Below are 17,326 nucleotides of genomic sequence, written 5' to 3' on the forward strand. Positions count from 1 at the left end.
AGAAAGAAAGAAAGAAATGTTTTATTTAACGACGCACTCAACACATTTTATTTACGGTTATATGGCGTCAGACATATGGTTAAGGACCACACAGATTTAGAGAGGAAACCCGCTGTCGCCACTACATGGGCTACTCTTCCGATTAGCAGCAAGGGATCTTTTATTTGCGTTTCCCACAGGCAGGATAACACAAACCATGGCCTTTGTTGAACCAGTTATGGATCACTGATCGGTGCAAGTGGTTTACACCTACCCATTGAGCCTTGCGGAGCACTCACTCAGGGTTTGGAGTCGGTATCTGGATTAAAAATCCCATGCCTCGACTGGGATCCGAACCCAGTACCTACCAGCCTGTAGACCGATGGCCTGCCACGACGCCACCGAGGCCGGTCAGTTTATAAGAAGATATACATATCCATTTGATCGGCCTGGATGGTGCAGTGGTTAAGCCATCGGACTGTAGGCTGGTGGGTACTGGGTTCGCACCTGAGCGAGCGAGTTAACGCCTAATAGGTGTAAAGCCACCACACCGACTTATTATCTCTCACTATCCACAAACAACTAACTGAGATGTGTGCCCAGGACAGGGTGCTTGAACCTTAATTGGATAGAAGCTCTAAAATAAGAATAAATGAAATCATTCAGTCGAGAAACATGAAAGCAAAACAACTAAGGTGGAATTGATCAGTGGATTTCGCGAACAACAAAAATAATTATCCATACAGTTCAAAACGTTGTATTCATTTCAAAGTGATAACGTCCCACAAGGAACAAGGTCGTTGTATGTCCCCCCACCATGCCACAGATCAGGGGCCTAATTCACTAAACTCTCGCAACTTAGCGATCTCGCAGTGCAATGCTAAAAGTCTTGCAAAGAGGATGTTTTGTTGTCTAGCAGAGCCTAAGAGCACTTTGTGAATTAGAACCGTCCTCAGTGATGCAGTGGTTAAGCCATCGGAATACAGGCTGGTAGGTACAGAGTTCGTAGCCCGGTACCGGCTCCAACCCAGAGCGAGTTCTTAAAGACTCAATGGGTAGGTGTAAGGCCACTACACCCTCTTCTCTCTCACTAACCACTAACCAACTAACAACTAACCCACTGTCCTGGGCAGACAGCCCAGATAGCTGAGGTGTGTGCTCAGGACAGCGTGCTTGAACCTTAATTGGATATAAGCACGAACATAAGTTGAAATGAAATGTGAATTAGGCCCCAGACCTCTGTAGTGTAGGGGTACGCTAATAAGAGTTCCGTGTCCGGGTCCACTGCAACGTTTCATTCATTATTATGACCGGCCTAGGTGGCGTCGTGGTTAGGCCATCGGTCTACAGGCTGGTAGGTACTGGGTTCGGATCCCAGTCGAGGCATGGGATTTTTAATCCAGATACCGACTCCAAACCCCGAATGAGTGCTCCGCAAGGCTCAATGGGTAGGTGTAAACCACTTGCACCGACCAGTGATCCATAACTGGTTCAACAAAGGCCATGGTTTTTGCTATCCTGCCTGTGGGAAGCGCAAATAAAAAATCCCTTGCTGCTAATTGGAAGAGTAGCCCATGTAGTGACGACAGCAGGTTTCCTCTCAAAATCTGTGTGGTCCTTTACCATATGTCTGACGCCATATAACCGTAAATAAAATGTGTTGAGTGCGTCGTTAAATAAAACATTTCTTTCTTTCATTATTATGATTTGAACATGTACACTGCCAATTTCCTTTTTCTTTCTTTTAAAACCCCCCAACATTTTTACTGATTCACACCAATTGAAATACATGTACAGATATTGGGTAACACACAGACTATGATTAAACTCACTGCTATTTCGTATTTAGTTTATGTCCATTGCTAAACCGCAATGTTCAAATAAAAAAATATTTCAATTATATGGTAGTAATGGTTAAACGAATAGATGGACGGGCGGATAGATGGGCGGATGAATGGACGGACGGACGGACGAACGGACGAACGGAAGGAAGGCAGGAAGGATGCATGGATGGATGTGTTGTTGTTTGTGTGAATGGATAGGTGGATGAATGAACAAATGGATGGATGGAGGCATGGATGGATGTATGTATGGATGTGTTGTTGTTTGTGTTGATGGATATGTGGATGGATGGGTGTAGTAATGGGTGGGTGGATGGATTGATAAATGGATGGATGGATGGGTGTAGTAATGGATAGATAGATGGATAAATGGATGGGTGGATGAGTGTAGTAATGGATAGATAGAATCTAGGTGGATGGATGGATGGATAAATGGATTGATGGATTGATGGATGAGTTATTATTAGTGTGTATGGATAGGTGAATGGATGGGCGTAGTAATGGATGGACGAATGAATGAATTGATAGGTGGATGGATGGATGTAGTAAGGATGGACGGATGGATTGATGGAGGACGGACGGATGGATGGACGGATGCGTGGGTGAATAGATGGTTGGATGAATGAGTTTGAGATGGATAAGTCTGTTGATATTTGAATACTTGGGTGGATGGATGGACGAATAGATGGATATATGGATGGGTGGATGATGGATGGGTGGATGAATGAATAGATGGATAGATGGATGGGTGGATGAACGAATAGATGGATTGATGGACGGACGGATGGATGGACGAATGCGTGGGTGAATAGATGGTTGGATGAATGAGTTTGAGATGGATAAGTTTGTTGATATTTGAATACTTGGGTGGATGGATGGACGAATGGATGAACGAATAGATGGATAGATGGATGGGTGGATGAACGAATAGATGGATAGATGGATGGGTGGATGGACGAATGGATGGATGGCCTTGAACATTCCTATATTCAGTAATGTCCGACAAATTTTCGGGACCAGGATAATCTATTAACATGCTTCTGTCGATTCGAAGAAAAAGAGTTACAGTTTGTTTTGTTTAACGACACCACAAGAGCACATTGATATGTTAATCATCAACTATTGGATGTCAAACATTTTGTAATTTTTATATTTAGTCCTAGAGAAAAAAAACCGCTACATGTTTTTTTCTATTAGTAGCAAGGGATCTTTTATATGCCACAGACAGGATAGCACATACCACGGCTTTTGATATACTAGTCATAGTGCACAGGCTGGAACGAGAAACAGCCGAATGGGCCTACCGACGGGGATCGATCCTAGACTGACCTCGTATCAGACTATATACCACTGGACTACGTTCCACCCCTGTCGATTGAAACTCGTTCACAAATTCAGGTCCGTCTGTCCTGGCTTCTATGTTCACCAGTGACTAAATCCGAGATAGACATTTTGCGCTGCACGAATTTAAAAGCGCCTCAGTCTAACTAGGTATTTTACATAATTGAGCAACCGATGAAGGAAGGAAATGTTTTATTTAACGATGCATTCAGCACATCTTATTTACGGTTATATGGTGTCAGACATATGGTTAAGGACCCCACATATATTGAGAGAGGAAACCCGCTGTCGCCACTTCATGAGCTACTCTTTTCAATTAGCAGCAAGGGATCTTTTATATGCACCATCCCACAGACAGGATAATACATACCACGGTCTTTGTTACACCAGTTGTGGAACACTGGCTGGAACGAGAAATAGCCCAATGGGTCCAGCGACGGGGATCGGTCCTGGACCGACCGCGCATCAAGCGAACGCTCTACCACTGGGCTACGTCCCGCCCCACAACCGATGAGTTACTCAGGCTACTGAAATGGTTTTAAACACGTACAATGCAAACACACAAATCGTAATCCTTCCTCAATGGAATATGGTCTTCCACTTTAGAATTGTAGTCTTACTCAACATAATTAGTTTTATTTCTAAATGGAGAAGAGTGAAAGAGTATTTATTTGGAGACATTGCCCAATTCTGTGGGATGGTTCTGTGGGAACTGGGGCGGGGAAGTGGGACACAGGCCTTCCACTTGAAGACAAAAATGTAAATAAATAAAATAAAAAATTAGGGGTGGGGGGAGTGCCTAACTTTATATAAATAAAGATTAAAATCGGTCTTGAGTCCCCTTCCCCGATAATGTGTCCTGTCTACTTAGATGTCGTTGTCCACAAACACACACACACATACACACACACACACACACACTCTCTCTCTCTCTCTCTCTCTCTCTCTCTCTCTCTCTCTCTCTCTCTCTCTCTCTCTCTCTCTCTCTCTCTCTCTCTCTCTCACAAACACACACCACCCACCACCCCAAAAAAACACACACAAAAAACAAGCACAACATTTATTTTGATATTTTTGTGTGGATGGTATCTGAAAATAAACCACATTGATAATTTGATTGACCCATCCCTTCTTACTAGGTATAATATAAATACTACCAGAACTGACACTGTCCCTTTTATGTGTGTGGTTGTTGTTGTTGTTATTATTATTATTGTTATTGTTTTTTTTTTCTTTATTGTTTGAAATCACGAATTCTCACGAACAAATCCCGTTTGAAAACAAGTGTGTAACATAATATTCCATAATCGGATGGTTTCCAGTATGAAATGAGGGACATTCCACTATGGGCAATATTATTTTCACTATTAGTTTCGTATTTGGTTTGAAAATGTGGACAAAGCATCCGAAATTTACACATTTCACGAATTATTTGAACTTATTTTTTTAAAGAATTAGTAATATTTGGTCATTTTTTTATTAACTTCGTATATCTTACTCCTAGCTTTACTTTAACTTCAGACCCCGAACATTTCGACCCGGCTATTTGGTGCTACACGAAAATATTGTTTTGCATTATGACTGCATTTGAGGGTATAATAATTAATTGAAGCGTACTCTGAATGTACAGACGCATAATAAGATGAATCCTATAAGTTATTTGAAACATTATTAAATTTATGCGCGACATTTTATGTAGTTGTCACACGACTGTTCTCAAAATATCGATGATTCGATGTACTCGTGTAGCAAAACTGAAAGCATGATACCGATAGCAGACTGTCGCATCAGTTATAATTTACACGTAGGGACAATTTATACTTTCTAAAACAAACAGGAATGATAGCGACATTCTGCTGTAATGATAGAATACCTCTAAAAGAATTATTTTTTAAAACATTTTTTTTTTCCAGTTCTAATCTCTTAAAATTAAAATGTTCTATTCAGGGGAAGTAACCCTGTTCAGAAAAAAAATACACGATCTATAAAAATTTGCAGTGAAAAGGTGTTAAATGTGAGCCTTATATTTGGTTTAAAATACCTTTATTAACATTAAGCATAAAAAGTTAAAAGTTTGAGCACATTAATTATTAATCATCGGCTGTTTGAAGTCAAGCATTTGGTAATTTTGACATTATAATTTTAGACTATTCCGGGAAGGGGGCGTAGTAAGTGTAGTTTTTACTATGTCCGGATTTCTTTAAATACCCTTAATATAGCAGCAAGCTGGTATTAAAAATTTATGACACCATGTTTCAACTATTTCTCAACCGAAATGGTGCAACAAATGGACACAAACCAAAAATGTATAACTTACCATCCTCACTAAATCCCGATTGAAGTACTTGCATCATTATTAACAAAATAAATCTTCAACAACAACCTTTAAAAAATACCCCTGCCATTTTAAATTTGCTACATAGAGGAAAGTAACTGGCTGTGCATATTAAGAAAAGTGTTGCCTCAATGTGCCCCATGTGCACACTAAATCGTAGACCATAGGTAACCCACTGCATTTTTTTCATTAATAACGAGGGATCTTTTATATGCACCATCCCACAGACAAGATAGCACATACCACAGCAAGAATGAAAAATAGCCTAATGGCCCGACCAACGTAGATCAATCGTAGACCAACTGCACATCAGGCGAGAGCTTAACCATTGAGTTACATTTATTTTCACTAAATTTTCATTATAATTATCCTAAAAAGAATTCAAGGCAAAAAAAGAGAGGACCATTCACTTGTCTTAAGTATACATGAATAAAGTATATATCATTTTTAAATAAATCATATTAGACATTACATACATGTATATGCATAGACATAGGTAGAAACTAATGCTTGTCTCCTCGCCTGAGGCGAGTGGAAATCACTGGGGGCTAGTAGAATTTAAAAGATGCTAGTCCACTGGGCAAGTAATTTAAGAAGCTGACTACCAGACTATCGCCAATTCAACCAGCAAAGCATTACTTTACGTCATTAAAATTAATTTGTCAAGAAAGATTGCCGATCGGCTGATGTATTTTTTCTCACTAATTCCAGATGTTTACAGTAATCTCTATCAGAATGTTTCGTGTTTTGCTTCTGAATTCAACTGGCTACGAAAAAATTCCATAATGTTCCGATTATTGCAATAGCCAGAGGCATGTTCAGAACATTCAAAGGACGAATACCAAGTCTAGTTTTTTCGCAAGGCCTGCTTTCCATTAAAGCGATTCGATTTAGTGCTTGTATCAAATGTAATATAAAAAAATAAAAGTTTAGCTAACTTTGATAGTTTTGTGATGTCATCTCACTGTATTATAAATGTAGTATTTCATCTCACAATTATTGTAAACCTGATTGTAATATCTTGGTCAACTGGATGTTTAAACTAATCAAACTTCATAAACAGACAACATGCATCACTAAACCTTTAGCTGCTTTATTTACACATCACAGGCACGGCGGAAGCAAGTAGACATTGTGGGGGCAAAGCAAAGTTTCTAGGGCGTTCGGGGGTATGCTTGCCCGTAAAGTTTTGAAAACTAGATGTCCTGAAATGCAATTTCCTGCATTCTACAAGTAAAATTCATCTCTGCTTTAAGATTTACTACCTATAATACATGTATTTTTAATAGAGCCACACCCTCCAGCCTCCCCCTGCTCCGCCATGTCTGCATCAGGTGCGGGTACAGAAAGTTAGGCAATGGTGATGGTCTTAACTGTGGCAAGTTAAGTTTCTAGAGGATTCGGGTCATGCTACCCTGAAAAAAAAAAAAATAATAATAATTACTTTGTGCAAGAGTGGTTCAAACCATGAAACTGCCCCTCTGCACATTCACCTGTATATATTCAAATATTGACCAATGTTTTTACAGTTGCAAAAAAAAAAGAAAAAAAGTCTTTGTTATTTTAAAAACATTTCTTTTTACTTCAAAGCAAACTGAAATAATTGACAAAAAACCACGTAAAGTGGAGGTTTCCTTAATCTGTTTGAGCATAAATGATTAAATAACTGTTGTTTTTTAGGTTCACTACTTTTAATAATTCTAGTCTGTTTTAGGCTGGCATTTTTAATTTTTGGTGCCATGTCCACTCACATTTTGGTGCTGGTTTCAGTTTGGTTCTGTTTTTGCTTGGGGCCATTTTAGGCATGGTTCCTTTTTTGAAATAACAAAATGAATTTCCAACTATTATATACGGTACTAAACACAAACGAAGTTGGTTTCAGTTTGGTTCTGTTTTTGCTTGGGGGCCATTTTTGGCATGGTTCTGTTTTTGAAATAACAAAATTATATATACTAAACACAAAAGAATTCTCAAATACAGAGTTCGGTAGGATATAGAGGATAATAAACAAGATTCCAGTTATTATCAAATTTATGTCCCGAGTGAAATAATTTTCATGAGGGACATACATTTGATAATAGCTGGTACCAAGTTTGTTATTCTATTTATTACCTGAGCTGTTTTTTTCTCTAAAAGCCTTTATTTTCAACATACACGCACGTACATGTACATGTATAGTAATGATATAAACCACTTTACGCAGTGTTCTGGGTATTGCTATAACTTTGTAATTTAATCACGTTCATAGATAATTTTCAAACACAAAAGTTCTCTTTATTCTAGTACAAAATCTAAAATATATTGCATTAAAATGACATTTTGTTGTCCATTTAACACTAAAGACGGAGAGCCGTAAATGCACACTCTTTAAACTACATGACGTCATTTTGTGTTTGCCAAATCATGATGACGTCATATTTAGTACCGATATGGTCGTTGGTTTGTAAGCGACAAATCGTCCAGTAGTATTGTTTGTTAGACCAGTGCATGATAATGAGAAATTATGATTTTAATTTTCCCGTTATGAGTGCCTGCTGGGGTAATAAACAAATAAGTACCCACAAAAAAAACCCAGACAACCCAACCCCCCCCCCAAAAAAACAACAACAACAACCCCAACAACAACAACAACACCCTAACAACCGTGAATGAGAATAATGGCAATTAATGCAATAATCAACAACCAAAAAATGTTGTCTATTACTATTGGCATAACATAAATAAATAAAATTAACACCTACACATTTTAAAATGGGAACTCTTCATTGTTTTACTCCATACAAGTAATGGGTGGGATATAGCCCAGTGGGAAAGCAACTCGCTTGATGTGCAGTCGGTCTGGGATCAATCTCTGTTTTTGGGGCCATTGAGCCATTTCTCATTACAGCCAGTGCACCACGACTGGTATATTAAAAGCTGTGGTATGTGCTATCCTCTCTATGGGATGGTGCATATAAAAGACCCCTTGCTACTAATGAAAAATTGTTGCAGATTTCATCTCTAAGACTATATCTCAACATTACCAAATGTTTGACATCCAATAGCCGATGATTAATAAATCAATGTGCTCTAGTGATGTCGTTAAAAAACAAAACAAACTTTCCAAACAAGTAGACTAAAGAAAATGAAATAAAGAATGGTTGTACGTAAGGTCATCTGGATATGAAATAAACGATCATCACAGTTAAATGAATACATAAAAAACGCATGTATGTATAACTAAATTTCCGTTATATTCTTTACAACATGACGTCATTATCCCATTAGTCCAGACGTAGCAATGGGAATTTGTTCAATTCTCGATGAACGTAAAAATTATGTTGTCGGGGAATGTCTTGTGTCATAACCTCATTTTTATATGGGCAAGTTGTCTTATTGAGCATTATTGTTTATGGACCAAAAGTAATTCAAAATAAAGTATGAAGTTTTAGTTTTATTATTAGTTAAGTATGATTCAAATTTAATTATAAGTATTGTCTGTTATTCCTTTTGCGTTCATTTGGGTATGGACGTAAAAAAAAAATCATCCACAAACTTATGTGAGAACAGCTTTACCAATTCACAGTTTGTGGATGATATTTTGTTGTTCATACCCAAATGAACGTCGTAAACTAAATAACAGACAATCCTTAAAATATGTTGCTTTTTTTTCTTTTTAGAAATGGGTGTCCTACCTGAAATAGGTCAGGCATTGGAAGAACTTGATTGGACGTAAGTTTGCTTTGATTATTATCGTTAAGTCACATTTAAGTGGTTTTATTATTTCACTGTAGATACATCAGGTCTAGCTCTGGATCAGCAGAAAAGTTTGCCAGATTATATATTAAACTTTCAAATTTCATAGATAAACAGTTATTTTGTAACAAAATATCAGTTAATTAATACCTACCAGCTTAACCATGACAGCACTGAGGCCGGAGCCACCATTAAGTTCGAGCCCTGCTTTTTAAAACCATCTCTATCAGGGATAGCTCTGGATCAGGAAATTTCGTCAAATTATCTATTAATCTTCAAAAATTGCACAAACTCAGTTAATTTCTAACAAAATATCAATTATTATACATGAAATTATTTCGCTAAATGAAAATCAAATTTGCCAAATGCTTTTAAAATTCACAATTGGTGAATTTGGCAAGTGCCAAAACTAACCCTAAGTCTATATAATACATGTGTGAATTAAAAATTAATTCCTCAGAACTACACATGTGAGAATGGTGAGAAAATTAAATGGTCATTCTCGCAATCTACAGATGTCTCTGACTCTGCTATATGTACTTTTTTACCTTAATTTCAGCCTTCCAACTGACGTGCAGTCTGAAGCCATTCCGCAGATCCTTGGGGGAGGAGATGTCCTCATGGTAAATTTACACTGATTTGTATGTAGTTGTGTGTCAGATGTTACAACCCTAATGATATTTACAACAGTAATAAAGACCACACCAAAGTATTTATTGAAAATATATAAATTGTATTTGTCTCCCCGGAATGTTTTATTCATGAATGTACATAGTTAATACTTTGTGTGCAGTTGTCATCTCAGACTAACACTAACATGATTGGGTCATAAGATGGAACCTCCTCAGTTGACCTATTGAGTTTTTCTCCCTATCCCAACCAATGCCACACAACTATCATTGGTATGTACGGTCTGTGCTTACTGTGGGGAAAATCTCTTGCTACACAGGCCCGTAGCAGGGGAGGGGCAGAGGGGCCCAGCCCCCCCCCCCCCCCCCAATAATTTTGGCTGTTTTTGTTTTTTAATAAACTTAACATCCTGACTGAATGTAAAAGTTGTAGTGAGACTAACTGATTGAGATTAACGGCGAGAGTTATAGTAACAGGCAAATAACCTTTGAATCATGCCCCCGGATCCCCCAAATAACACTTGTTCAGTTGGGTCCCCCGTACTAATGTCCACCATGCTACGGGCCTGCTACATGTAGTGGTGTCCCATTTTATGTTATGTACGAAATCAGAGTTTTAAAACAATGTCATGTACAAATAAATTTATTTTGCTACATGGTTTGATTCATTGAAGCACCACAGCATGCATACTAGTATTAATGTATGCGTTCTTGTCAAGATGCTCATCAGAGAAATAAAAATATATTTGAAAAGCCAAACTTTTATTAGTTTTGTTACATCGGCCATTTTATTTTGAAAATTATGTCTATGAATGTTTATTTCACGTCAGCCCAAACAGCATGTTTTCCGACCTTGTACTAAACGTGACCTGGTGACCTGAATTATGCTGAAGAACAATCATTGTAGTGCCTTCTAATTTAGTGCTTATATCACACTTTAATGTAGCATTTTCAAACGACCAAAACCAAAGGGTATGGTATGTTCTGTCCAAGACCGGCCTTGGTGGCGTCGTGGCAGGCCATCGGTCTACAGGCTGGTAGGTACTGGGTTCGGATCTCAGTCGAGGCATGGGATTTTTAATCCAGATACCGACTCCAAACCCTGAGTGAGTGCTTCACAAGGCTTAATGGGAAGGTGTAAACCACTTGCACCGACCAGTGATCCATAACTGGTTCAACAAAGGCCATGGTTTGTGCTATCCTGCCTGTGGGAAGCGCAAATAAAAGATCCCTTGCTGCCTATCGTAAAAGAGTAGCCTATGTGGCGACAGCAGGTTTCCTCTAAAAAACAATGTGAGAATGACCATATGTTTGACGTCCGATAGCCGATGATAAGATAAAAAATCAATGTGCTCTAGCGGCGTCGTTAAATAAAACAAACTTTACTTTGTTCTGTCCAATCTATGGAAAAGTGTATATTAGCAGATTTACGGTGTCAAAATTAATGTTTGACATCTAATAGCTGATAATTATTTAATCAATGTGCTCCAGACACAAATGAAACTGGAAAAATGAAAGTTAGCTAAGTCATTAAATTGTTATCATTAATTATCAAGGGTGGGAATTCTCCTCGGATCAGCTGTTTTTCTCTCATGGAACATTGCGTTTCCTCACATTTTAATCATCCTTTCCTCCAAAATGTGTCAGATGGCACAGATTTTAACCTAGGATTTCAAGAATTTCTGGGACCTCTCTAGATTTCCTCTTTTTTACAGTTCACCAATTCCCACCCCTGATTATGAATGCCTAGGTGTATCTAAGAACTGTAAACAATTTTGGAAACTAGACATTAATAGCTTTCTGATCATACCACACAAGTTACTGAATTCACAAATAATTTATTTGCTCAAATGTTGCATTTTGCTTGATCTTGCCCATTAGTAAAAAGTCTGAAGTCACTATAATATTGTGGACTTATCTGATTTTAAAAACAAAATTGTACAATAGATGTCACATCACCGATTTTGGCACCGTTTCCACTTTATCATCCAAGCATTGTTTGGATGATAGCAAACAGCAACATTAATTATTAGTTACTTAATACTAGTAATTTATAATATAATTTATATGTTTTGGCTAAATTGTATTACTGTAAGTAGTAGTAGTAGTTGATAAAATATTATTGGAACCTTTCTGAATGAACATGAAACATAATGAAACACTACCTTTCTTCTACGAAGGGAAAAATTATTTTTACTTTTCCAATCGTAATAAAACTTTAATAAACTTTTGGTGTTTTAGATTTTTGGTGTTTTGTTTTACTAGACACTGTGGTTAAATATGTATTTAAATGTTTAAATATTGATTATTTCAGGCTGCTGAAACTGGAAGTGGAAAGACTGGAGTAAGTATACTGTAGTTTATATTTATTACCCATATGGTTAAAAATATCTTGGTACATATCAAAATGATACATCCCACTAGAATGCCAAGTGGAATGTAACACTTCGACATGACATGATGACGTCATTGATTGGCGCACTACAACCTTACTAGAATGTCAACCAAACGAGTTGAGTGATATCAATTAAGATCAATTATGGTTAAAAAAAAAAGGATATTAAACTCTCCACCATTTCGTATCATGTTTATGTCCTTCATTAAATCATTTTCATTTTCACTCACTAAGCTTGTTACAAGTGAAAATTATTTCACTCGGGACATAAACATGATACGAAATGGAAGCTCGTTTAATATCCTATAGTTACCTATTTATGTTGACTACCTGTAAACCAACTTAACCTGAAATTAAACTTGGCGGTTGCTTGAGGTATTCTAAATCAAAAGAAATAAATGGCATTACCGTCCTGTGAAGAGAACACTAGAAAGAACCTTTGCAATGTGTTGTACACTTTATAATATCTTCACGACTGGTAAATCAAAGGCTATGGTATGTGCTATCCTGTCTATGGGAAAGTGCATATAAAAGATCCCTTGCTGCATTAGAAAAAATGTAGCAGGTTTCCTCTGATGACCATGCATGTCAGAATTACTTAATGTTTAACATCCAATAGCCAATGATTAGTTAATCAATGTGCCCTAGTGGTGTTATTAAACAAAACAACTTGTACTATCTAATTTGATAATCAATAAATATTCACACCTTTTTGGAAACTACCAGCACATTGTGCACCTATTCATTTTGACAACCTGCAAACTAAATTATTAAATGGCAAGCATGACATTGAAACCAAACCAAATGTGTAATTTGATCAAATATTCATCAAATTAGTAAGTGCATTGTAATTCAAACAGGCCATGAATTGTAGCAGAATTACAGTGGCTATGGTCATTTGATTGGCATGGTTGAATACATGTACCTGCAGTTTGGAAGTCCTACATTAATTTTTGAAGCTTGTTGTATTTTGAACACTAATTCTGTTTTTTTTTGTATCTTGCAGGCTTTTTGTCTACCAATTTTACAAATTGTCCATGAAACACTAAGAGATCAAAGAGAAGGGAAAGGCCTTGGTCAAAGTCGTGGTCCTAAGTCTGTTTCAGGTAAAATTATTCCTGTCCCATGCTAGAACACGAATAGAGGCTGATAAATTGTAAAAATGTAGCATTTTTATTATTTCCACAATAGTTTTCCTTTTCTTTTTATGTCAAACCGAACTGGAATTATTAACAAACAATATTTTTAACCAGAACGAGGTACAAAAGAAATAACAGGTAATCCTTATAAATAAATTTGAAACTTTAGTTGTTAATAGTAATGAAAACAAATTCATATTTTGTGTTAAATTCTATGAGGTTTTTTCGTTCTTTAAAAATGCTTCATAATATTAACAGTGCTCTACAAAGCGAGTAAAATACTCGCCATGGTGACTAAAAACATTCCCTGGCGTCTTAAAAAATAAAATCACATTTGCCAGTTGGCAACTGTCCAATAATTTTACTTTAATCTGTAAACAAAACTGGACACCGGAAAACACTGTGGACCAGTAACAATTTATTTTTCATAAAACGTTTTCTATTGGTAATTTGTTTGAAAAATAAAAGTTTGAGACATGTTAATCGAACTATGAATAACGATTTTCCAGTATTCAAGAGTAAACACGGTGACATTAAGTGGGAGGTAATACTTCGTTATGATGTTAACCAGGGACTTGGGCTTTGTCTTGGTGCTTTCAAAACATCTCCTGTGGAGAGCTTGTATGTCGATGCACATGAACCTAGTTTGGGTGCTAGACGTGCAAAGCTTTCTCTGCAGTATGCTACAAAGATTAAATCAATGCCAAAACACCCTGCACACAATGCAGTGTTTGATAATAAATATATGAAGTTATTTGATGTGAAACTGAATGCGATTTGAACATTTGGTCTTTGCATTAAGCAGTTTTTATCAGTTTCCAACATTGATTTAACAGACATTTTGGAAACGTCTTCATATTTTATTTTGCCACCTTGGTGTATCAAACCACCAAAAATTGTATTCGATCTTGTGCATCTAAAAGAAGATCGCACAGATGCAATTATTTACAAACATTTCATGGAAATCCAAGAGAGGTATTGTGATTACATTCCTGTTTACACAGACGGATTACGGGATGGGAATTCTGTGGCTTGTGCTACAGTTTTTCCATCAGATGCAATAATTTCCATGAAATTGCCCGATTCAGCATCAATCTTTACTGCTGAAACCTGGGCAATCATTAAAGCTGTGGAACAGATTAAGGATTCATGTGCATCCAAATATATTATTTTTACAGACTCACTTCGTGTCTCCAAGCTCTACAAGCTCTACAATACATTGAACGAAAAGGCAGATGCTGCTGCCAAGTCTGCTTTGAACTTGCCCCGTGTCCATGTTGGTGTCCCCTACAGTGATTTTAAATTTCATATTAACCAATATATCTTTTCGACTTGGCAAGACGATTGGGACGGTGCGGTTGCGAACAAGCTTCATTCTGTCAAGGCAGTCCTGGGAGATTGGCAGTCATCCTACAGGCGATGCAGGAAGGATGAAGTAGTCTTGTGCCGTGCCCGCATCAGCCATACATATTTGACGCATTCATTTATTTTAAAGTAGGACCCTCCTCAGTGTGAACATTGTTAGTGTACACTGACTGTGCGCCACATTTCCATCCAGAAGTAATTGTAAAGTAAAAAAATACACTTTGACTTCTATACAAAGTTTTAAAATATACTTACCTTGATTTTATGTATTGTATTATACTTTTCACTCACAGCTCCTTACACTGTGGTTTTACATATATATATCTAAATAATATTTTCATATACTTACCATTTGTGACACCCAATAGCTGATGTGTATTTTTGTGCTGGGGTGTCGTTAAACATTCATTCATTCGTTATGATATTATCTCCATGAACTTGAATATCAAGCGTTTGGAAATAATTCGGTCCCAGTTCAGTTTTGAACCAAGTCGGTCTTGTCCCATTTAGAGCCAGGTTTTATTTGACATTGTTGAGCCACTGTATATTTCCTTTTTTAGAATATCAGTGTCTGTATATTTCGTATGTACGAAAAAACATATTTTAGGAAATAAAATGAAAATTTAACCTAGTACAAATAGTAGAACGATCAGAAACACATTTAATATACAGCCACTAATATTTTATGCAGAAAAATATATTTCATATGTAATTACAATCGCTGAAAAGGCTCTGTTAGTCAATAACATCTTAAACATTGCAGCAAACTCAAACACAGCAAACACAACTATTTACAAAACAGTATTTATGGATTTACAAGGCAGTATGTGACGAAAATAAATATTATTTAAACCAAAAGTAAGGTAGCCGATTGATAAGTACTAGTAACGCGTTGAAGCCTGGCAGATATTATCACAATGCTTTTATTTAACTTTTAATGAGTACTGCAATTTAAATGCATATTATAGCAGTGCCATTAAAATAGTAATTCGCATAAATTCGTTTAATACAATTATTGGGTATGGAATTTGATAATGATAGACATTGGGTTTACATTTACCATAGTTTGACACCCAATAGCCGATGTATTTTTCGTGCTGGGGTGTCGTTAAACATTCATTCATTCATTCATTTTGATAATGATAGTTAATAGTCGTTCACTGTTTTAGTGGAACCGGACACAGACAGTAACTTGTAATTACTATTTAACAACTAGGAATCACCTCTTCATGAGTTCTTTCGAATGCAGTCCTAATAATTATTACGGCATTAGTAATGTGCCGTAAAAATAGCAGATGAATCGATTTAATGACAAGTACATATTAGCTGGCTACTAAATATAAGTGGCTGGCGACTAAAATATTATACTTTACTGACCAGGGAAGAGTAAATTTGAACTTGCTTTGTAGAGCACTGATTAAGTTCATAATTATATAAAATAACATCAGATGTTGTGATATTCCTTGACAACATCATTCTACTTTCATGCAGAAATAAAGAAACATCACTTTGTTATGGGTTGACTTTAAGCTGTAATGATTGCAACAGAAATTTAATTACTCTCGAGTGCCAAATAAACGTACACCTACGTTTATTAAATTTGTGAAAAAGATTTGGTGTCTACGCTTATTCAGCAACCTACGTTTATTCAGCAACCTACGTTTAATTACATCTAAAAAAAATGTAACCCTCTACGCTAATTCGGCACCCAACGCTTATTACAATTCTTAATTTATCAAATGCTTACATATAGCCTCTATTAGGGGTACCGATTTTCTGCGATCACGGAATCGCGGACGGAATTGCAAATCTTAAACGGAATTTACAATTTTCCGAGTTGTCAAATAAAATGCCAACTTTTGTGGTCAGATAATACATTTATTTATTTATTTATTAATATACATACATTGTTTTTCTGCTTACTTGATCATTTGAACCATTAAAGCACAACAAAGTATGTTACTCTACTACAAAATGTAAACACGTTTCTGAACATTGTTGGCCGCCATTTTGTTTTTTATCACTCGGCTCGGTTCGGTTTTATTTGGTTGGGTAAATTCCTAGGATGCGTTTGATTGAGTGCTCGCCTGTAAATCGATGCAACAGTTCATGCAAGCACTTAATATAAATGAATCAATTACACTTCAACACTTCATCTTTTCACCAAACATTGAAGACGAGGGTACTGAATTCTTAAATGTAAATATGACTTTTTGTTAAGCTATGTATACTAAAGTAGATAAAGTACAGTTCCTTTAGGATAAGGGGAACTGGCCCAATCTTTATTGACATTCTTTCCTCTTTTTATAAATGTTTTTTTACATTACAAATTCCACTCATTTTAATCACAAATTCCACTCAACCTTTTTATTTTCACTTGCAAATAGAGTTTATTAGAAATTAGCGAGAAAAATTAGGCAGAGTTACATCCCCTAACTGCGTTCCAGTTCCGGCGCGTTTCGCTAACAGCTGGCATGGCCGATGACCACAGTTGTTTGTGAATCTTCAGCTGAGATTTATGCATGCCAGCCCCCTATGCTTTAAAAATAAAGAATGATACAGGTAAA

At 36.6% G+C, this 17,326-nt stretch overlaps 1 protein-coding gene across 1 annotated transcript in view; it reads left to right on the forward strand.

Annotated features, from left to right (window-relative positions):
- Nucleotides 1-4,685: 4,685 nt before the first annotated feature.
- The window catches only part of LOC121387992 (ATP-dependent RNA helicase DDX1-like), a 461,008-nt gene continuing 448,367 nt past the window's right edge, over nt 4,686-17,326 (forward strand). The window contains exons 1-5 of the mRNA XM_041519183.1: nt 4,686-4,754; nt 9,156-9,207; nt 9,791-9,854; nt 12,175-12,204; nt 13,262-13,361. Coding sequence (XP_041375117.1) covers nt 4,739-4,754; nt 9,156-9,207; nt 9,791-9,854; nt 12,175-12,204; nt 13,262-13,361 — 262 coding nt within the window. The 5' untranslated portion in view covers nt 4,686-4,738. The remainder of the gene's footprint in view (nt 4,755-9,155; nt 9,208-9,790; nt 9,855-12,174; nt 12,205-13,261; nt 13,362-17,326) is intronic.

This window comes from Gigantopelta aegis, chromosome 14, assembly GCF_016097555.1.
Source record: "Gigantopelta aegis isolate Gae_Host chromosome 14, Gae_host_genome, whole genome shotgun sequence".
NCBI lineage: Eukaryota > Metazoa > Mollusca > Gastropoda > Neomphalida > Peltospiridae > Gigantopelta > Gigantopelta aegis.